This window comes from Perognathus longimembris, chromosome 3 (genome assembly GCF_023159225.1).
Source record: "Perognathus longimembris pacificus isolate PPM17 chromosome 3, ASM2315922v1, whole genome shotgun sequence".
Lineage (NCBI taxonomy): Eukaryota > Metazoa > Chordata > Mammalia > Rodentia > Heteromyidae > Perognathus > Perognathus longimembris.
In genome coordinates this window covers 70,719,497-70,741,996 of record NC_063163.1, presented here as the reverse complement: position 1 = coordinate 70,741,996, position 22,500 = coordinate 70,719,497, and the positions used below count along the sequence as shown (strand labels likewise).

At 44.2% G+C, this 22,500-nt stretch overlaps 1 protein-coding gene and 1 pseudogene across 1 annotated transcript in view; one reads left to right on the top strand and one right to left on the bottom strand.

Annotated features, from left to right (window-relative positions):
- Positions 1-20,996, bottom strand: part of LOC125348707 (olfactory receptor 18-like) — a 42,583-nt gene extending 21,587 nt beyond the window's left edge. The window contains exon 1 of the mRNA XM_048342164.1: positions 20,938-20,996. Within this exon, the coding sequence (XP_048198121.1) occupies positions 20,938-20,996 (59 nt within the window). The remainder of the gene's footprint in view (positions 1-20,937) is intronic.
- LOC125349722 lies at positions 1,273-3,266 on the top strand (annotated as a pseudogene).
- Positions 20,997-22,500: the final 1,504 nt, after the last annotated feature.

The following is a 22,500-nucleotide window of genomic DNA, read 5'->3' as shown; positions in this document are numbered from 1 at the left end:
ACTTCCATACCACTTTCCAGAGTGGTTGAACAAGTTTACACTCCCACCAGTGATATAGTAGGGCTCCCTTTGGCCTCATCCCTTCCAGGTGCTTGTGATCTTAGACTATGATTAACCTTCTACATATTTCTATTACAACCTCTTGGGTAGAACGCATTTTCAAACCTATAATAAACCCTAGCATTGTGCATATTATGAAATAGACAGAAATGGCTTAGTTTGTGGTTTAAATGGAACAGTAAAAATGATTGTAGAGGTAGTATGTGTTATAACCAAGGTTTGTGAAGTCAAAATTGGAAAAATAAAATAAAAAGACTAGCTGTCAGCAGTGCATGCCTGTAACCCTAGCTACTCAGAAGGCTGAGATCTTAAATAGTGTAGTTTGATGCCACCCAGGACAGGAAAGGTCATGAGACTCTTATCTCCAACTAAGCAAAAAGTCAGACGTGGAGCTGTAGGTTCATGTGGTAGAGCACTAGCCTTGAGCAAAAAACAAGAGTGCAAGCAAGCCCCTTGAGTTCAATCCCCAGTTCTAGCACAAAGAGAAGGAGAGAGATAGAGACAGAGAGATACACAGAGATTAGGGGAAATACATGAAGTGAATTGCACTCTGTAAATGGGTCCTCAAGAGCCAGGAGATTGTCTATCCTGCTATCCTGGTTTCTCTCTCTGTAGTTTGGTCTTTCAGGACATGTACTCTTGGGACTAGGCTGCTAGAAGAATAGCTGATATAATGAGGAGCTTTGGACATTTGAACTCCCATAGATCCTAGCAACTCCACTAATTGTCATGCCACCTCCTCTGACACCCCTACACTAGTCAGGAAGCAACCCATGGTCTCCTTCCTTGAGGTGAGTAAGGCACTCATTTGTTGGGCTCTGGCTATACCTTTAAGGGGCAGTCCCGAGAGGCCTGCCTCTTCTCCCGCCCTGGGGCTACTTGGCTGTTAGCCACTCCTACCCGCTTCCAGGTCCAGAACCAGAAGAGATAGCAAACCAGCCCTGCCTTCTGCCTCGGCCACATGTGGATATCATAATAGCGCTGAGCTGAGTCCAAGATGGTGGTTCTGTGGGCTGTGATCTCCTCCTCTAGAGGAAGTTCTGTGACATCACTGTGATGGGCAGCTTATCAGCCTATCACTAGTATGCAGTTACTCCCTTCCCTTTCTGCCACCATTACTGTTATATAAACCCCTCCCCTGAGTAAATCCGGTGGAAGTTCCAGAAGCTTACCTCGAGACAGCCTGTATGACTCCCGTGTCGTTCTTTAGGTATGCGAGGGGAGGAGGAGTATCTCACGACTACGCACCGCCAAGGTTTGCACATTGGGCCCCACTCCAGCTTTCCGCCCAGCAGGACGGGGCGGGAAACGCGCGAGGGTGAAAGGGGTCCCGACACTCATTCTTTCAATCTGTTTATAGCTCCTGAGGACCAAATACTCCATTTTCAATAATCAGGTAGGATGTTCAACATCATTTTCCTTGAACTCATTCTAGGGCACAGAAAGCTCCTTCATTAGTTGTTTGGAAATAGGAGTGGACATTGTAGGAGGCTCTCAACCTAGAGGAGAGGAGAGTCCATAGCTAAAAGAAATAAAATGTCCTTGGTGTCTCTCCTGTCGACTTCCTTTTATTCCCTCAATAGTTTCCCATACACTTTTGCACATATAGGCACGTGGCTCTCATTCTCCTGATTACATACTCTACATCAAATGAATCACTTATTGTGTGTGTGTGTGTGTGTGTGTGTGTGTGTGTGTGTGTGTGTCTGTGTGTGTGCCCACAAGCTAGCACTGGGGTTTGAACTCATGATCTGGATGTTGTCCTTTATCTTTTCCACTCAAGGCTTGTTACTCTACCACTTGAGCCACAGCTCCACTTTTGGCATTTAGCTGGAATAATCGAGGGTAAGAGTCTCTCTGATTTATTTGCATAGGCTAGCTTTCAACCAGGATACTCAAATCTCAGTATCCTGAATAGCTAGGATTACAGGTGTGAGTCCTCAGCACCTGCCTTCACCTGTTTTTCAGAGCAGAAATTGTCTGTTTCTCAAACATGATGATGTCTGCAAAATGGTCTTATTTTTTTTTAATTCTTGTTCTGGTGTGGAAGATGGAAAGTGACATTGTAGTTGCTGTGGTTCCCATATATGGGCACAACATACTAGTTTGGGGGCTTGACAAGCTATAAGGATTTTTATGATGATACTAGAATCTAAACTCCAAAGATAAAAAATGTCTATCACTTTGGTAATTGCACCTCACCATGCTATATTACCACCAAGATAGATAGATCATATATTCTCACTCCTGTCTCCTCAGATTCATTCACATCATAGAAGCCAAAAACCAAACAGTTACATCATCATTCTTTCTTCTGGGATTGAAGAATAATCCAGAACTACAACCGGTCATCTTCAGACTGTTCCTGTCCATGTATCTGATCACCATTCTGGGCAATTTACTCACCATCCTGGCCATTGGCTCAGACATGCAACTCCACACCCCAATGTGCTTCTTCCTCTCCAATCTATCACTCACCGATATCTGTTTAAGCTCCAGCATAATACCAAAGATGCTAATGAACATCCAGGCTTAGGATCAGAGCATCTCTTATGCGGGTTGTATCTCCCAAATTGGCTTCATCTTGTTTTCTGTGACATGGAAAGATGTCTCCTGGCAGTGATGGCTTATGACTGCCATGTGGCCATTTGTCACCCCTTGAGGTATACAGACATCATGAACCCTTATGTCTGCATCTTGCTGATTCTGGCCTCACTGTACATTAGCACAATGGATGGCCTGCTCCATAGCCTGATGCTATTGAGACTCTCCTTCTGTACAGCCTCGAGAATCCCCCATTTCTTCTACGAACTTGCTGAACTCATCAAACTGGCCTGTTCTGATACATTCGTTGATCAAATGATGATATATGGTGGAGCTTGACTGTTTGGGTGTGTTCCTCTATCTAGCATCCTATTTCCTATACTTACATTGCTTCTTCTATCTTGAGAATGTCAGCAGTAGGAAAGTATAAAGCTTTTTCCACCTGTGGCCCTCACCTGTGTGTGGTCTCCTTGTTCTATGGGACAGGTTTGGTGGTGTACATCAGCTCTGCAGTTACTGACTCCTCTCAGAAGAATGCAGTGGCTTCAGTGATTTACACTGTGGTACCTCAAATGCTGAACCCCTTTATCTACAGCCTGAGGAACAAAGACATGAAGGAAGCCTTAGGGAAACTCATGGGTAGGATAGCTTTTCTTCCATGATGTGTCATTTGTTTTGTATTTGGATTTCTAGAACAAGATTTATAGTGATTCAGAATGCCTGACTATTCATTGGCACTAAATTCTTCTAAAATAATAAGGTAATGTAATTGTTGAGAGACATTTTAACTTGGTTTAATCATGGCATATCTTTGACAGTTCACACATGAGTTCCATTCTCTTGATGCAATTTGGTTGTTCAGGATTCCCCCAGGAAGATTCTGAAGCTGTGGCTCAAGGTGTAGTAAGTCTGTGTGGGGGTAAAATCTGGAAAGCTAAGAAGTAAATAGAAAGAGGTCAGGAAAGGTCTTGTTTTTTTTAGCAAATCTCAACTATGGTAAACAATGCTGCAATGAACATGGCTATGCTGGTGGTTTTAGTGTGGCTTTGTGGTCTTTTGGGTAAATGCCCAGGGCTGGAATGCTGGGTCATATGGGAGCTCTATGTTTAGTCTTTTGAGGAACCTCCGTACTGCTTTCCAGAGTGACTGAACACATTTACATTCTCATTAACAGTCTAATGGAGTTCCCTTCTGGCCTTATCCCCATGAGCATTTCTTGTTCATTTTCCTGATAATAGTCATTCTAACTGGAGTGAGGTGGAATCTCAATTTACCTACATGTGAAATTCAGAGAATGTCCACAAGTAGGCAAGTCAATGTCGTCTTAATATAGGAATTAAAGGGTCTGCTGAAACCCTGAAGTCATGTTGAGAATTGAATCACTGCAAACAAATTTAAGTCTGAAAAGGATACTTTCTGATGCTGCATGCTTACATAAGCCTTAAGTTAAGAGGGAAGAAAAATTGGGATTGTGTGGAGTGGGCCTCCAGAAATGAGACTAAATGGAACTTATTCAAAATTTTCAAGTCTGATTTGTACTTGAAGCAACTAAAGGGAAGGAAAAAGTAGACATTGTGAAATAGGACTTGAACTTAATGGGTATCTAGAAAAAGTATCTTGATACTTCGATGTTTAAATTTTATAGCAATAAATAAAGTATAGGCTTACAAAAAGAAAATATCTCGTCTCACATAGAAAATGGCTTCCAAATGAATGTGTGATTAGGACCACAAGAATTTCATCCTAGCATTCACTGGAAAATGGATGGAACTAGGACAAACCTTGCTGAGTGAGACAAGCCAAGAGTAGAGAGAGAAATGACATATGGTCTCCCTGATATGCAGGTGTTATAATTAAAGTTCAAAGAGATAGAGCAAAGTAAACAGGTCTCAAAATACCAAAACACAGTAAAAAGCAAAGAGGACACAGAATGAGTGGAAAGTGTGTGAGAATAATAACAATAATAAAACAACAATAAAATAGCAGAGGGAACCAACTCTACATCGGACACTGAAGAAAGGGCACCAAGCATCTCATGGGTGGGATTAGGAAAAAAGGAATGAAGCAGGAAACTGAGGTAGCTAAACAAAAGAAACATAAAGAGCATATCATCCCAAATGGAGTGTTGGGATCTGAAGGATCCCTTTCCCCCCCCCAAATTCCTGGGGAGAATGGTCCGAACCCAAAAAACTATGAGAGAGCACTCGGCCTTTGTTGGGGATTATTATGGCCTTGGGGGAAGGCTGCCCTTCCACCAGCCTTGGGACAATGGAAGTCCCTCCCACCTTCTGGCCTCCGCCCCTTGGGAGGTGAACATGTGCGTGCCATCATGATGGGGTTGTCCCGCCCACAAAGGAAGTTTCGTGATGTCACTTGATGGACATGGTCCTTAGCCTATGACTGGCCCTTTGGCCAGCCCCCTTTCTTTCCTGCCATCACTTCTATATAAGTGCCTTTCCCTATTAAAGTTTTTGAGACGCATCCCACCACCGCAGCGTGTCACTGATGCCTTCCTTTTCACTCCCGCCCTTGGTAACATGTGAGGGGGCTGGGGGGAGGGGAGACTTCAGCAACCTTTCTTCAACTTAGCGCAGGTCTATGGGAGTACGCCTTTGGCCTTCCGCTGGTGGAGGGCAAGGCCGAGTGCTCTTTCATAGATTTAAGGGTTCACCATTCTCCCCGTGGGATCGGGGAGAAGGGGATCGTTCAGATCCCAACATCTGGCGCCCAGATGGGGGCGAATCACATGGCCGGGAATTTCGGGGTACAGTATCCCCACAGATTGTGCTAAGTAGGGTTTTAGAGGAGGGTCAAGCCCATCCAGATGGGGAGAAGCATGGAGACAAGACAGGCCAGGCATGGGCTCGCGGGACGCGGCGCCAGAGAGAGTTGCCCCGCTGTGGCGATTTGGCGCCAGGCGGGGGAGGGAGCGGGGCGTGCCTCCCGCAGAAACATGTCAGTGGAGCAGTGGGGCCAGAGCAAGAGGACGGCGACCCCGGGCTGGGGTCGGTTCTGCTCTGCGCACCCCGGGCCAGACGGCCCGGCACTCGCAGTGGTGCTTGAGAAGCAGTGGGTGGCCGAGCGCCGGAGCGGTTTGGCGTTCGCGGGCTGAGCGCGGAGTACAGTCTGGGCTCCGCGCGGCCCCGGGTTTGCGAGCTGCGTGCGCTGGGGCCCGCGTGGCCTTGGGTGGCACAGGGCGTCTTTTGCGGTAGCATTTGGGCAGCCGAGTATGGTGGGCCGAGCACAGCGCGGCGGAAGCGCGGTTCCGCCACGTGGGAAGCCGTGGCATGGCGGCGGCAGAGCTTTCAGGAGATTGCTGCCTTGTGGCCAGGCTGAGGTGCTTACAGTGGCTGGGTGGAGCCAGCAGCCTGCCTGCGGCCCCAGCCTTGGGATGGAGTTAAAACCAAAAAAAAAAAAAAAAAAAAAAAAAGAGGAGTTAATGTTAAAGGAGTTAGTGTTAAGTTTTCTCTAGCTGGTCAATGGACACAGTGGGCAGTGTTGAGTGGGGCTTTGCCCCTGGGGAACAGCGCTGGGAAGTCATGTTGCGGGCTAGGCGCGGCGTGCAGTTTAGGCTCTGCAGGGCCATGGGCCAGCGTCCCCCTTGGTGTGCGCGGGCGGCAGAAGCTGCGGCAGCAGCCCGGAGTCCTACAGCCCTGCGACCGTGGTTTTGGTCAGAAACTACTTTGTGCCCGCCGATGGTGGTTAAGCTCAGAAATTCGGGTGAGTTGGTTGAATCCTGATTTCTCTGACTTAACACACACATGGAGCGCAATGGGGTCCCCCATATTGAAGGCGGGGTCCCACCCATTCCCCCCAGGTGATGGGCGTGCCAGACTCCTCTGGGCTGGGCGGGGACTAAGACTTAACAAGCCTCCAGCAATTGTGATAACTGATGGGGGGGCTAGTACCCTGCCTGCTTGCCTGCACGTTTTCGCTCTGTGTCGGACTTATGACTGCAGGTGGGGTTAAAGCCAGGGAAAGCTTCAAATTGGGAACCAAAACAAAATATTAAAGGGAAAAACAAAGTTTTGATACGACAATAGGTAATTTGATTAAACTTCCATGTTTACCAGTTCAAAGATACAAAATCAACTGGAGTTTTTCTAGATGGATAAAAGGGTTTGCTTGTCCACTGTGACTTAAAAATTGTCATGTTGGGAGTGTGTAATTAACAGGTTTCCTTTTTGTTTTTTATTCAACCACGTGGTTCTATTATGGGCAAATTAATACCTTTTGCCACTGGAATTCCAGAAAATTTAAATGGCCAATCAAAGCAATTTTAAGAGCGCTCAGGTATTTTTGTGGGTGGGTGTGCGCGCGTGTGTGGTTGTTGGTAAGATTTAAAAGCATAACAATAGGTTTTCAGCCCAATGTTTGATGCAAACAAAGGTGTCTATAAAAATTCCATAAGGTTCAAATATGCAACATGTGGTAAAAGTACAATGGTACAAAACCAGTGTGTTATTTTATATTCAGTGTATTAAAAGTGTGCATCTAGTCTTAACAACTCTTTGGCATAAATTAAGATTTTACCTTCCCATTTTTCTCTCCTGTGTTCTCATAAACTCTCAAGATCAAGGAATTGGGATTGCTTCATACAAATGTGACTATTAACCTCAACTTTCCTGACCCAGGATTAATATATTGCTTTATAGGATACAGGTGGACATATGTTCTAGCCACATGGACGGTGGCAGCCTGTGGGTACAGGAAGCTGCCACCACAGTCTGTTCCCAAACTGCCTGGTTTCACTACTAATGATTCTTTGCTCTCTCTCGCATTGGAAGCTGCTCGAATGATTTATGAGCCTTGTGAGGATATGAATAGCCCCATCCTAACAGTTACTCCAGGTTAAATCACCATAGTTATGTTAGTGGCCACAGAGCTAGCCAGGTGAATTTTGTGATTAAGAAAGTCTTTTCACCCTGCTTAAACCAGAAGAGCATCAGTATACCAGAGCCAGAAGTGCTGGGAAAAAATTTTAAACACCCTAACCAATCTATATAGAAATTTTGCAGGCAACCCAGAGCGAGATGTGACAGTCTATCCAGAGATGCCACTGCAGCCTTGCCTAGATTTCTCCATCACATGGCATGGAACTTGCTAAATTGGGATGAGGGATGCAGCCACTGCCAAAACTGAGGATTCCACACTGCTTTAACCCTTTGCCCTTGGTTGTCATTTGTCTGTGTTCTCTTTCACTTGCCAGTGGGATTCAATGGCATGATTCAAGTTGATGGCATATAAATCTCATGTTCTCTAAGTGTTATAGCAAAACCTTAACAAGCAGTTTTTGGTCAGTCTCAATGAGTTACAAATGGATTATCTCTGTTGTTTTTTCCTTGTTGCTCAATTGGAGATAAAAAAAGGGCAGGTATGACTATGACTGCCTGGATAGTTCAAAGCCAGCCCAGGCAAAAAGAAAAAAATTTCTCTAAAATCCCACCTCCCAGTTAAACAGCAAAGAGCCAGATTGAGAACTCAACCACAGAGAACGAGCAAAAGGCTGAAGCAGCACCGTGACTCAAGTGGTAGAGCACTAGCCTTGAACAAAAGTGCTCAGGGACAGTGCTCAGGCCCTGAGTTCAAACGCGGGTGGGAAAATGCAATTCCAGCCACAAACGTTAAATTCCTGGGACTTAGCCAGTCCAGGAGACGGAAAGGTGGAGTGGAGTGAGAGGAGAATGGTGCCACATTATCCTAAAGGGAGCTGCCTTGCTTCACCCTTTCAAAATGGATCAGAGCCGGGAAATCGAGAGAGATAATTCCTGTCCATTTTCTCCTTTTCTGCCAGTTGTATATAGGTGTATATATATATTTATTTTTTTGCCTCTGACTGGCTATGCCAAACCAGTTTTCTATCATTAAACACTTCTTTCAGTCATTTCTCCTTATCTGTTCACTTTACAATTGGGTTTATGCTCCAAAAGGAACCGTTCCTGACTTATGCCCAGGGTATGTTCTATGCCATTCATGCCAACCAGCTCTGAGAACTTGTCAATACTTTGCCTGACCTTTTCAAAAGTGTCTTTTGACAGAATAACATCTCTTGCTGAGATCACCAATTGGGAATTTGCCGTTCACAGCCGTCACCCTAACACAGGCCTGAACCCTGGAGACACTAGCCTTGGAAACTTCTGGGTATGCCCAAGATGCAGGAGGGGCTGGAGAAAACCATAGCACTCTCTGGCCCCAGTGACCATCCTCATGGTAATGATGCCAGCTACACTGGACTGCCAGGCTGACCAGGGGCCCTTGATTTACGTCGCCCCCTTGACAGCAGGAAGTAGCTACAGAAGACGAGACCTCCACCCATACTCCCTGCCTGGTGGCCGCTGGTGTCATAATTTTAAAAAAAAGGGGGGGGGGGTATTCCCCAGGATTAATTAAGGATGGTTATGCTTATGTTAATTATCAAGAAATTTTAAATCATCCCGATTCAGTGTGGGATGGAGTACTGTATATGTGTTTTTCCAGATTGGAAAATTAAACCCAGAGCACCCGCTCTGGAGAAATGTTTTCTTGTTTTCTCCAGGAAAAGGAGGACCATGTTGGACTTCTGCTCTCCCATAAAAATATGGAAAGTAGGACTGCATACGGTAGGAGGCAACCAAGCTTCCTTTCCTTGTTTGCTTTCTAGATTCCTTCTTGAGCATCTCATGGCTCAATATTTTGCTGTGGCAATACTGTCTACAGTGTCACACAAAGAAACTAAAGGAATTTTGCACCATGCTTCTTCCTTTCCTCTCCCCCTGCTGCTAGACTTGGGGAGTCCCATTGGAAAGAAAATAGGAGCTGAGGGTATTGACACTCAACCCCAATGTTTTATGATAGAAATGTTTAAAAAAGTAAACGCAAAGGTTTAGCACCTTGGCTTCAATGTTTATATAAAAGAATGTTTTACTAATCACTTATGTTTGAGTTATCAGCTACTGTGAACTGCCGGGAATGCCAGAGTTTCAGCTTCTACCTCACCAGCAAAAGAGGGCTGATGTCTGCACCTTCCTGCACTTGGCAGAAACCAGCTGAGGATTCCGACTTCTGGACAAAGCCAGACGGATGAACCCTTACCTACCCCTCACCCCAGTTTTGTGGAAGGGGCCCCACAGATCTCATGTCAGCATTTTCCCTATGCCCACACATGCCATATGTTTACAGCATCCCCTGCTCATTGAAAAAAACAAAAAGGGGGAGATGTTGGGGATTATTATGGCCTTGGGGGAAGGCTGCCCTTCCACCAGCCTTGGGACAATGGAAGTCCCTCCCACCTTCTGGCCTCTGCCCCTTGGGAGGTGAACACGTGCGTGCCACCATGATGGGGTTGTCCCGCCCACAAAGGAAGTTTCGTGATGTCACTTGATGGACATGGTCCTTAGCCTATGACTGGCCCTTTGGCCAGCCCCCTTTCTTTCCTGCCATCACTTCTATATAAGTGCCTTTCCCTATTAAAGTTTTTGAGATGCATCCCACCACCGCAGCGTGTCACTGATGCCTTCCTTTTCACTCCCGCCCTTGGTAACATGTGAGGGGACAGGGGGAGGGGAGGCTTCAACAACCTTTCCTCAACTTAGCGCAGGTCCATGGGAGTACGCCTTTGGCCTTCCGCCGGTGGAGGGCAAGGCCGAGTGCTCTTTCATAGATTTAAGGGTTCACCATTCTCCCCATGGGATCGGGGAGAAGGGGATTGTTCAGATCCCGACAGGCCTTATCTTCTGCCCGCAGAAGGTGAAGGCATGCTCTCGTTGGGCTGCGTTTAGCCAAGGAAAGTGAAATACTGAAATCTCCCGCCCCTGCAGCTTCTCACATGTCGGCGAGTGGCGCAGAGAAAAGAAGACTCCAGGGAGATGGTCTGGGGTTATGAACCGAACTCCTCGCCCAAGGGGCGGGGGAAGGTTTTTATTATGGTGGGGAAGGCGGGAAGGCAGGCTTTGCTAATTGGCTGAGCCGGGCTGTCTCAGCCAGAGTGGAATCTTGGGACTCCCCCCACGGGCTGACGTCATGCCCCAATAGGACCACTCCTGGGCACCGGCGGCGCCATCTTGGAGGCATCCACGTGGATCTGAGATCGAGACGGGAGGTGGGCCAAGCCAGAACTACTCTTTCCGGTTCTGGACTCGGAAGGCGTAGGAGTGGCTTCTGGCCATTCGGTCCCAGGGCGGGAGGAAGGGAGGTCAATCGGGGACCACCCCTCTACATATACGGCCAGCATCCCCACAATGGAGAAAGAGTTTGTATTGTTAAAGATCATAGACTTCATAAGCTATGTAGAGTAGAACAATTTTCATCATTGTGAATGTCAAAATGTATACTGTTAAATATATGTAATAACTTAACCCCCCCAAAAAAAAACAAAGAAATGTAAACACACACACACACAATTGTTAGGTTTTTAAAGTAGGTAGCCGGTAAAGGAGAACGCCACGCGGTATTCAGGCAGGAAAGAAAGTTTATTACCGAACTGCTGGCCTGTGGCCAAGATGATCCATGGCCGGAGAGAAGGGAGAGAGAGAGAGAGCGACCCCCACCCAGCCCTGCTTTATTTAGGGCAGGGGCAAGGGGTGTGGCCAGGTGGATTAGGAGGTGACCTCAGGGAAAGGGGAGGTAACTGCCTCCAGGTCTGCAGGTTACCCAGGTAACTGGGTGGAGACTTAATGAGGTGGGGACATCTGCATGTAGCCCTCAGGGAGAGGACCTAACATTCCAGCCTTTTAATAGTAATGAAAAAGGACGAAGACTCTCTCTGGCTGCTTCCTGCTGGCAAGGGGCGTCGGCATTAGGGGTAAAAGGCAGGAATGTGGCTCTCCTGGAGAAGGCGAGCAGCAGGGTCCCTTGGTGGTAGATGCCAGTCCTTGAATGAAGCCTGGAAGAAGTCTCATGAGGCAGGGGCTGGACAAAAAAAAATTAAGGCAAAAGGAAGAGTTTAGGGCACAAAATTAAAAATTGGATGACTTGGACAGTTCTTATACTCAGGCATGGACATTAGATGGACAAGCTACTACCTCTTGATCCCCCGGCTCTGATTAATTTTGAAAGGGCGAGACAAAGTGACTCCATTTAGGATCTGATATAATTCTCCTCTTACTCCTCTCCATGATCCTTGTTCCCTGAACTGGCTGAGTCCCAGGGATCTAGGTGCTTGTTGCTGGGATGGCTTGTCCCCGATGGCATTCACAGGATTTGAACTCAGGGCCTGGGCACTGTCCCTGAGCACTTCTGCTCGAGGCTAGTACTCTACCACTTGAGCTCCCCTTCCAGCATTTGGCTGGTTAGAGATAAGTCTCTTCAGCCATGCTTCCAGCCTGGCTCTTCGCTGATTAATTGGGAGATGGAGTTTGAGAGAGATTTTCAGCCCGGGCTGGCTTCGAACTGCAATCCAAGGAGTCTTTGCAACAAAAGCCCTTTTGATTTCCAATTAAAACAACAAGGAGACCAAGGGGACTAGAGCTTACCTGTACCTTGTCAAGAACTGACCAAATACTTGCCAGAATTCTGCAATGACAAAACTCAGTAGATGTGATGAGTTTTAGCGCAGATATATAGCTAGATGAACACATTAACAAATGACATTTACACAGACATACACACTGTGCACATAGGTTTTACAGCATGCAAAAATGAATTTCAGCAGTAGACTCTTTTGAAATTCCAATAGTAAATGACCTCTTTTTTTTTTCCCAATATTTTAGAACCACGTAGTCGGTTAGAAAAACAATTTTGCTAGCAAACAACAATTTTCAGATTATCAAATGAAGAAACCATATTTTGATAAACTCCAGTGGGATGCCATGTTGAGGGGGGAGGCAGGAGGACACAAACACTCTAATAGAGAACACATGGCATGGCATAATGGCGCCTGAGCTGATGACTGTTAAACCCAACATCCACCACGTGGTCAATGCTAGAGAAAAGAACTTTTAGATATCTTTGCTGACAAAGCACACTGCTGGTCAAGCCTCAGTTTAAGAGGTCTGTGAAAAGAGGCAGCTTTGTGAGCAAGGCACACAACGATGGTACAACTTGGAAATTTTATAAAGTAAGCAAGTAAGCAGGAAGATGAGAGAGAGGGAGAAAAAGGAAGAGAAAGAGAGGAAAAGAGAAAGAGAGAGAGAGAGAGAGAGAGCCTGAATATAAGTGACTTCTAACCATTTACCATTGCAGTGGCAAAAACTGTATCTGAGTGAGTATTTCGAGCAGGCCTCATTGCACTGTCAAGAGGCGTGCTAGCAGAGTCTTCATTGCAGTGGCAAAAACTGTATCTGAGCGAGTATTTCGAGCAGGCCTCATTGTCAAGAGGCGTGCTAGCAGCGTCCCGGCTCGGGTGTGACTGTGATGCAAAACCCAAAAAGCACGGGAGGGAGGCTCCTGGTGAGTGGATGAGCTTACTGGGCAGAAGCGGCAGGCAGAAGCGGCAGAAGCGGCGGACGGAGCGGCAGAGAACCCGAGCAGCAGCAGTTTCACTCACCAGGGTAGACAAGTGGTGTGGAGGTGGAGGTGGAGGTGGAGGCCAGCAATGGTATTAGTGAAAAGTGCCACGTGGCGTCTCGCAGCAGTTCGGTTCATGGAAAAAGGGCCGTCAGGACTGGGGATACTCTGAACTGCTGGCCTGTGGCCAAGATGATCCATGGCCGGAGAGAAGGGAGAGAGAGAGAGAGAGACCCCCACCCAGCCCTGCTTTATTTAGGGCAGGGGCAAGGGGTGTGGCCAGGTGGATTAGGAGGTGACCTCAGGGAAAGGGGAGGTAACTGCCTCCAGGTCTGCTGGTTACCCAGGTAACTGGGTGGAGACTTAATGAGGTGGGGGCATCTGCATGTAGCCCTCAGGGAGAGGACCTAACAACAATCACATTCTTTCAGAAAAAAAAAGGACTGACATTCAGCCAAATTCATTTTTCCATCTCTATAAGTAACTTTATTGAAAGTTATCCCCTTACAAATTCCATTTCCTTTTTATGTAAAAAGTTCTCTAACATCCTTGTTTTTTCCTCTATTCTCCAAAATGCTATTGTACCATTGTGAAGCTAATAAATCACTCATTGTTGCACCAACCTTGAAAAAAACAAGAATTTCATCCTGGGCACAGCACCAGTGGCTCAGGCTTGTAATCCTGATTACTCAGGAGGCTAAGATCTGAGGACCAAGGTTCAAAGCCAGCCCTGGCGGGAAAATCCCAAGAGACACATCTCCAATTAACTTGCAAAATACCCAAAGTGGAAGGTGTGCCTCAAGTAGTAGAATGTCACCTCTGATTTAAAAAGCCAACCAAGAGCATTTGACCCTGAGTTCAAATCCCAGTACTGGGGAAGAATCTGGGAAAACATTTTGTTTTCTCTATTATTATTCATTTTATGGTACACGGAGACATGTACCAACACACTTGCAAGCCTATTATTGTCGATTTCATGAGTTATTCATATCTCAAATGAGAGAAATAAAGACAAAAAATCACATTTAGTTAAGATGGTATGTCCTACAGACTTATAAACTCACAGAGAATCACAACATATGTTATAAAATAGTTACATTTATAAAACCTTGGGTTCCTTACATAGAAAAAAGGCCTCCCATGGGAAGCTTAAATGTGTTTTATCTGATGTGAAGGGGACAATGGAGCAAAGAAGGCTAGGTAAATGTAGTCATAATATTTAATATACATCTGTAAAAGTGGACCTTAGGTAACTTTTTGGGATTGGTGGGTTTGGCAGAAATGAGGGAGAAAGATGGAAGAGGTGACATGGATCACAAGATGCATTGTACTCATAAACTGACTTGTTGAACTAAAATTCCTTTGCATAACTACTTAAAGAAAATAATATAACATGTTTTTAAATCACAATGAATATTAATAGGGAACAACTGTGTTCTTTGAAAAATAATCCTCCTTACATATCTTCATTCCACTGACTTTTGAAGCTTTGGTAGCTGAAGAGTCATTTTAAATTGAAGTAGAATCATTTCCACTCACAATCCCACAATGGATGTAAAATTGTAAGAGTACTTCTTATCATGATGGAGTAAGAAAGGACATTTATATATGTATGTATACATGTGTGTATATATGTTTATACACACACATATACACACACACACACACAAAGGTGATAACATTCCTGACTATATTTTACTGTTGGTAGTGATCACAGGAACTGAATTAAACATTTTTGTGCACAATGAATGTTAAAGTACAGGTAATGTTAATGACACTTAAAAAGAGATGCGCCTCTTGTTATGCCCAAGTCGCGAGACGACCACCAAGAAGACCACCAAGAGCCAGACATTCTGAAATGCAAAAGCAAGGCTTTATTCAGGCGGGGTGCAGCTCGGGCCTTGTCCTACACTCCGACACAGCAGAGGTTAGGAGGAAGGCCTGAGCTGAAATTTCACAGAGCTTGTAAGGGCAAAAAACCCACAAAGTTACAGCAATCAGGTGTTCAAGCAAGATTAGGATACAGATACAAATCTGATTGGCTCAGAGCTAGAGACATTCCAGGGCAGTTAGAGTTAAGCATTCGCAGGTGGTTAGAGTTAAGCAGGGAGTTTCCTGACCAGATGGGCCCTAATAAGCTTGTTCTGCTAGCCGGGATAATTGGTGGCCTGGGTTACTCATAGTTTAAACAGTCAACAAAATGGCTACTGCCTCAAAAATGGGGTTTACTTCAACTCTACACTGTCACTGTTTGTATTTTTTGTTGTTGCTGTTGGTCCTGGGGCTTGAACTCTAGGCCTCAGCATTGTCCTTGAGCTCTTCACCTCAAGACTAGCATTATACTACTATATTGAGTCATATATATTGAGTCATAGTGCCACTTCCGGTTTTCTGGTGGGTAATTGAAGATAAGAGTCTCACAGACTTTCTTGCCCACGCTCGCTTTGAACCGAGATCCTCCACCAGAATTGAGAGGTGTTTGTGTTTTTATAATGTCTTAGCTGTGCTGATAAAAGAACTTATGCTCACAGATTAGATAGATAAATAGATATAAATAGGTGAGAGATAGATGCTAGAAAGATAGATAATAGATGTTTATAGGTAAATAGATACAGATAGGAGAGACTGGTAGATATAGATAGAGATGAAAGGTAGATACAGATAAATGAAGAGATATAAATAGATTTAGATAGGAAAGATAAATGACTAGTATATAGATAGATGAGAGATAGATGAATTGATATATAAATAGATATAGATAAGGGAACTATATTGATAGTTATAGATATAAACAGAAAAGAACTAGACAACAGGTAGATAAATGATGCTTATATAAATAAGAAATAGATAAAAATGTAGATAAGAGAGAAATGATAGATCATAGATTATAGATAGACCTAAAGAAATGGCTACAGATAGGAGAGAGGTGATAAGTGGATAGATGTATTGAAGAGACATAGATGATAGATATAGATGAAGATAGAGAAAAGGTATTTTAGATAGGTTAGATATGCTGTATTTACACACCTAAAATGAGTCCACTTCTTTTTCTGACAAGAAGTAGAAATAGAGTTGTTCATAGCTACTATGGGAGGTTTAGAATTTACTGAAAAGGTATCCCCCCACTCCATTACGGGCAGAAAGTACTAGAAACAGAGGTGAGTGGAAACAATGCAGAGCATAGCATGACTTCACCTTGGCTTCTGGAGTTAGGGGCACAACTTCACTGAGCTCCTCTCTCTTGTAACCCTCATCTCTGCTTGGTGCACTCCTGGGATTACCAGGGTAGTAAAGTTCCTTCTCTAATAAGGACCCGTGGGCTTTGAGCCTCTGGGAATTGGGAGGCTGAACAATAGGTTTGTGACCATGCCATACAGGAATCTTCTAGACAGAATCTCCTCTTTGACAAGGAGCATAAAACTCAGTAAGTCTGGGGTGTTCTTGGAATACATATCTTCTTTCATTCATCAATATTTACACATATTTACACAACATTTACGATATTTACTTTGGACATTATTCCTCTAGAAACTAACCAGGTCACACAAATGCCCCTTTGTCAACGTATAAGGAGTAAGGTCAGATAGTTTCATAGCTCTTACCATTTTGCTGTTTAATTCAGGTCAGTGGCTATGTGTTGAAACATGTAAGTGTGTAGAATAAATATTGTGATGACTGATGTTATTGTTCCCTAGTGAGTTTTTTTTCTTACTGTAAACAACAGCTTTACCTAGTCTTAGTTTCAGCAACATAAACGGCTGTCCTCATACTTAATCAGTCATGCTATGGATGTTAACTTGGTTTCTTCTTTCTTCTACTTCCCAAGTGGAAGCTAGCTAAAAGTCTCTTATTCAGTCAGAATTTTAAAACAAATCACCGGGCACCAGTGGCTCACACTTATAATCTTAGTTACTCAGGAGGCTGAGATCTGAGGATCATGTTTCAAAGTTCACCCTGGGCAGAAAAGTCCATGAGACTCTTATCTTGAAATAACCAGCAAAAAGCTGAAAGTGGAGCTGTGGCTCAAGTGGTAGAATGCTAGCCTAGAGCACAAAAGTTCAGAGATTGCACTCAAGTCCTCACTTCAAGCCCCAGAACCAACACACACAAACACACACACACACACACACACACACACACACACACAATCCCCATGTCTGATCTCCTACCCAGTGTACCAAGAATGAATTGTGTAATCTATATCCATTACAGGTCCTGCCTTATCTGAATGTCCTCAGAGATAAATAGAGTGGGATAGATAATAAGAACTAACAAGTGTAAAAGACAACAGAATTTTCAAGTGTGTGAACTTTCGCTCAGAAAGATTTTCTTTGCAAAGTGTTTTTTTCACAACTCTTTATTTGTTTTGAGGCCTGAAATCATGGAATCAAAGGCCATACTTTTTACTTTGAAAAAAAAGTTTGATACTTAGCCCAATTATTGAAGCAGAGTTGGATATCAATAATTCAGGTTAATGAAGGTTAATGAAGAGGGAAGAGCTGTGGGAAGAAAGAAATGGGGGAAAAACACTAGAAGAGAATGGCTGAATGTTCATCTGAGTTCTCAAAAATGACATGAAAAATCTTGTGTTTGAGTGAAGAGGTTCCCAGTATCCAAACTGTGTCCAAACTAAATGCAAAATTGTTGAGCCATAGATTCCTCTTCTTTATCCTCAAGGCATTTCAGCTGTAGGTCTGGAGTGGAGAACAAAAATTTGAATTTCCAAACCTTTCAAGTGATATTGCAGCTGCCCACACATCGTTTGTTGTTTTTTGCTTGTTTGCTTTTTGTAGGGGAATCAGGGCTTGAACTCAGGACCTGGGTACTGTTCTTCAGCAGTTCCCATCCCCATAAGGCTGGCATTCTACCACTTGAGCTATAGCTGCACTTTTGGCTATTTTGGTGGCTCACTGGAGATAAGAATCTCATGGACTTTCCTGCCGAGATTGGCTTTGAACTGACATCCTTAGAGCTCAGACTCCTGCATAGCAAGGATTACAGGCATGAGCCACCAGCCCTTAATGTCCACATTATCCAATGTATTCTTTAAACCATCATCCTCGTCAGGACCATTGGCATTACATAAGCTCTAAACTGAATAGGAGTTTCAGAATTCCTTCGTCAGCAAATGACAGATGACCCCAAACTATAATCTGTCCTCATCTGCCTGTTTCTGTCTATCTACCTCATCACCATGTTGGGCAACTTACTCATCATCTTAGCTGTCAGTGTTGACTTTCCTTTGCAGTCCTTTAATGACATCTGTTTGAGAACTGCCACAGTCCAGCTTAAGCCAGGTCTGCTTTGTCATGGTTTTTATTGGATGGGAAAACCTCTACAAAGCAGCCATGGCCTTTGATCGGCACATAGCCATCTGCCATCCACTGCAGTACATGGCCATCATGGGTCTAAAACTATGTGTCCTCCTGAATCTGCTCTCATTTTCCATTAGCCTCCTGATGGCCTTGCTCCACACCCTGCAGCTGCTGTACCTGTCCTTTGGCATAGACCCTGGAAATGTCTCACTTCTTCTGCAACCTTACTCAGATCCTCAAACTGGCCTATTCAGACACCTTCCTCTATCATCTGCTATTACATTCAGTGGCAGGAATCATTCTCTTATATTCATGTTGCAGCCCCCATCTTGAGAATGCCATCCTCAGAGAGAAATTGCAAAGCCTTTACCACCTGGGGGTTCACTTGTCAGTTTTCTTGTTCTATGGAATAGCATGTGGGGCATACATCACTACTCTCATGGGAATGCTGCAGTAGCTTTCCTTGGATTTGTTCTGTGCTCCCATAAGTGCTTACTTCAATTTAATTTTGGTCAGGAAAGTTACCACACGCGCTTTTTTTTGTCAGTCCTTGGGCTTGAATTCAGGGCCTGAGGACCATCCCTGGCTTCTTTTTGCTCAAAGCTAGCACTCTACCACTTGAGCTAAAGCGCCCCTTCTGATTTTTTCTATATACGTGGTGCTAAGGAATCAAACCCAGGGCTTCATGTATAGGAGCCAAATACTCTACCACTAGGCCATATTCCCAGCCCTCACATGTGATTTTTTAAATGAATTTCTGGCCTGAATGATTATTATTAGTTCACAAGAGTGTTCTATGTGCTGAAGGAAAAAATACATTTGTGTTCTGCATTCATGAAGTGGAATATTCTGCAAATATCTTTTAGGTTATCTTGTCTCTACATAGTTTAACTTGATGTTTCTATCCTGATTTCACTGTCCACCACTATTGTGTCAAGTTCTATGTATCCATTTAAATGATATTATTTTATTTGCAGCAAAACAGATGGTGTTGAAGACAAAATAAAGATGTTAAGTGAAGTAATCCAGGCTCAGAGAGACAAAGCACACATGTTTTCTCTCATATGTCTATTCAATCTAAATTATGAACATATGTGAAATCATATGCAGAGCCATCTACATAAGTACACAATTTGACTAAAGTATGGTACAAATATTGTCTCTGTTTTACTTTCCTATGTACATAGTAACTCTAAAGGGCAAAGAATATCTAATATAGAAAAGTAAAGTGAGTACATAAGCAAAATTAGTATTAAAAATTATATTAGACAAACTTTGTATTAAAATCCCAGAGAAAGATAGCTTTCTGAAAAATTTAAGCATCAATAACTAACTTAAAAATAGGAGTGGAGGGCTGGGGATATAGCCTAGTGGCAAGCGTGCCTGCCTCGGATACACGAGGCCCTAGGTTCGATTCCCCAGCACCACATATACAGAAAACGGCCAGAAGCGGCGCTGTGGCTCAAGTGGCAGAGTGCTAGCCTTGAGCGGGAAGAAGCCAGGGACAGTGCTCAGGCCCTGAGTCCAAGGCCCAGGACTGGCCAAAAAAAAAAAAAAATAGGAGTGGAGTCAGGTGCCAGTGGTTCAGACCTGTGATCCTAGCTACTCAGGAGGCTGAGATCTGAGGATTGAGACATCTCCAATTACCCACAAGAAAACCAGAAGTAGCACTGTGGCTCAAAGTGGTAGAGCCCTGGCCTTGACCTGAAGAGCTCAGGGACAGTGTCCGGGGCCCAGAGTTCAAGCGCATGAATAACAAAAATAAATAAATAGGAGTGGATTCCAGTGTTGTGAATTCCTTTTAGCAATTAATTGACAGTTTATCAAAATAAATTGCACAATACAAAAAATAATATCTGAAGATATCCCAGGATGAACACAGTAGCACATTTCCATTTGCAATTATTTTCCTCCCACCTCCTTCAAACCACTGCCATATCTCACAAGACTCATTTCACAATTCCATTCATCAGTAACAGTACTTCATTCGCATTAAAATTTTTGTTAATATTATTATAAATGTGATGTAAAAAGAGGTTACAGTTACATACTTAGGTAATGAATATGTTTCTTTTTGGACAATGTCACCCCTTCCCTCCTTCTCTGCCAGTGTTTCCCTCCTATCCTCTCCCATTATTTGTGTTTTTATGTGTATATATTTATGCCAGACCTATGGCTTGAACTTGAGGCCTGAGCACTATCCCTAATTTTTTTTGCTCAAGAATGGCACTCAACCATCTGAGCCACAGCTTCACTTCTAGCTTAATTCTGGTTAATTGGGGATGAGCATTTCATGGACTTTCCTGCCCAGGCTGGCTTTGAACCACAATCCTCAGATCTCAGGTTCCTGAATATCTAGGAATTCAAGTGAAAGCCACTCATGACCAGTAGAAACTGGGGTGGTAGCTATTATAGTTGCACAGTCCGTTACACATTGTAGTATAGATTCATTGAAATATCATTCTATAAATGGGGGTACATGGGGTTGAGGTGGTATGGGTCAGGGCTGATGGCCAGAATGATCAGCAGATTTCCAAGTACAGTGACCAGGTAGATGGACAGGAATAGGCTAAAGATGAGTGGTTGCTGTGCTGGGTCATCTGATAGTCCCAGGAGAAAGAATTGTGAAACACCTGTTTGGTTTCTACTTTTCATGTTGTTGGTGAATCTAATGGAAATATGGGATGACATGAAATGTTGACAAAGGCAGATTGCAAGATCTCTTGAACACACAATGGAAACACAAATTCTAGCTAAGTAATCCAGATTTAATAATTCCTAAACTCTCAATATCTCTCTGTCAATCTATCTCTTTCACAGACACACACACACACACACACACACACACACACACACAGAGTTTCCCTCTCTCCCTTACTGCCTTTCCTGGCTGGTGTGAAGTGTGCTCCATTTCCCCACTGCCATCCTGTTCTGCCCAGTTCAGGACTCAGGAAACTAAGAATAGAATCCTTTGAAGTAATGAATCAGAATAAATCCTTTGTCCCAGCTGGGGATATGGCCTAGTGGCAAGAATGCTTGCCTCGTATACATGAAGCCCTGGGTTCAATTCCCCAGCACCACATATATAGAAAATGGCCAGAAGTGGCACTGTGGCTCAAGTGGCAGAGTGCTAGCCTTGAGCAAAAAAGAAGCCAGGGACAGTGCTCAGGCCCTGAGTCCAAGCCCAGGACTGGCAAAAATAAAATCCTTTGTCCCTTAAGAAATAAATAAATAAGGGGAGGAGGAAGATGGCACCAAAACAATAGGGAGGCACCCCAACTCTCTCCAACCAAATAGTGAGGTGGGAACTCCAACACCCAATGCCCCATCAAGAGACTGGCAAACCCAACAACCAGAACAAACAGAGAAACACAGGAAATGAAAAAGAACAAAGAAAGAAAAGCCAATAATCTGCATGAGGCCAGAAAATCTCTAGGGTACCTGCCCCCACCCCAGCCGGAATAGGGCCAGGCTGGGAAAGCAGCCATGGTGCCAGCAAACAGGACCACAGATCGTCAATGACCACAGAAGCAACAGCAGAAAAGTCCCACCATGAGTGCAGAGACCAGACAAGCAGGAGAGCCACAGGCCCCAGACCACGTGTGTTGAACCTGGGTAACTGCAGTCGAAATCAGGACACGGGGGATGAAAGGCGAGTGAACCAATGCATACTTTATTCCAAGAGGGCCAGGGTTTATATAGGGTTAGAAACCAATTTTACAATTACAGGGTAAAAGATCAATACAGCATGACATTTATCTCAAATACAGAAGTGGAGGAAATTTCCTACTGTGAGGGCAGGAACTTGATACAAATGCCTTTCTAATTACAGGAGGTAGTGACTACAAAGATTGTTGATATCAAAGCAAGGAACTGTATACAACCTAGGTAGAACTATAATTATCTACTAGCTACTATCTCAATCTTGACTTCTCCAAGTACTTGTGAAAATAACAGTGAGGAGACTTTGCTGTTTATAGTGAGAATCTAACACTAAAGGCACCTGGTCAAGCAAGTCTCCTCAGGGAGTCTCCCTGAGGAGACTTGCTAAGCAGGGGGAAAAAGGAGATTCTCACAACAACTGGTGGCTTCCTTTGGCCCACAGACACCAGAAACTCCTTACTGGGAATGTGTTCCCAAGGGCCTATTAGTGTGCTAA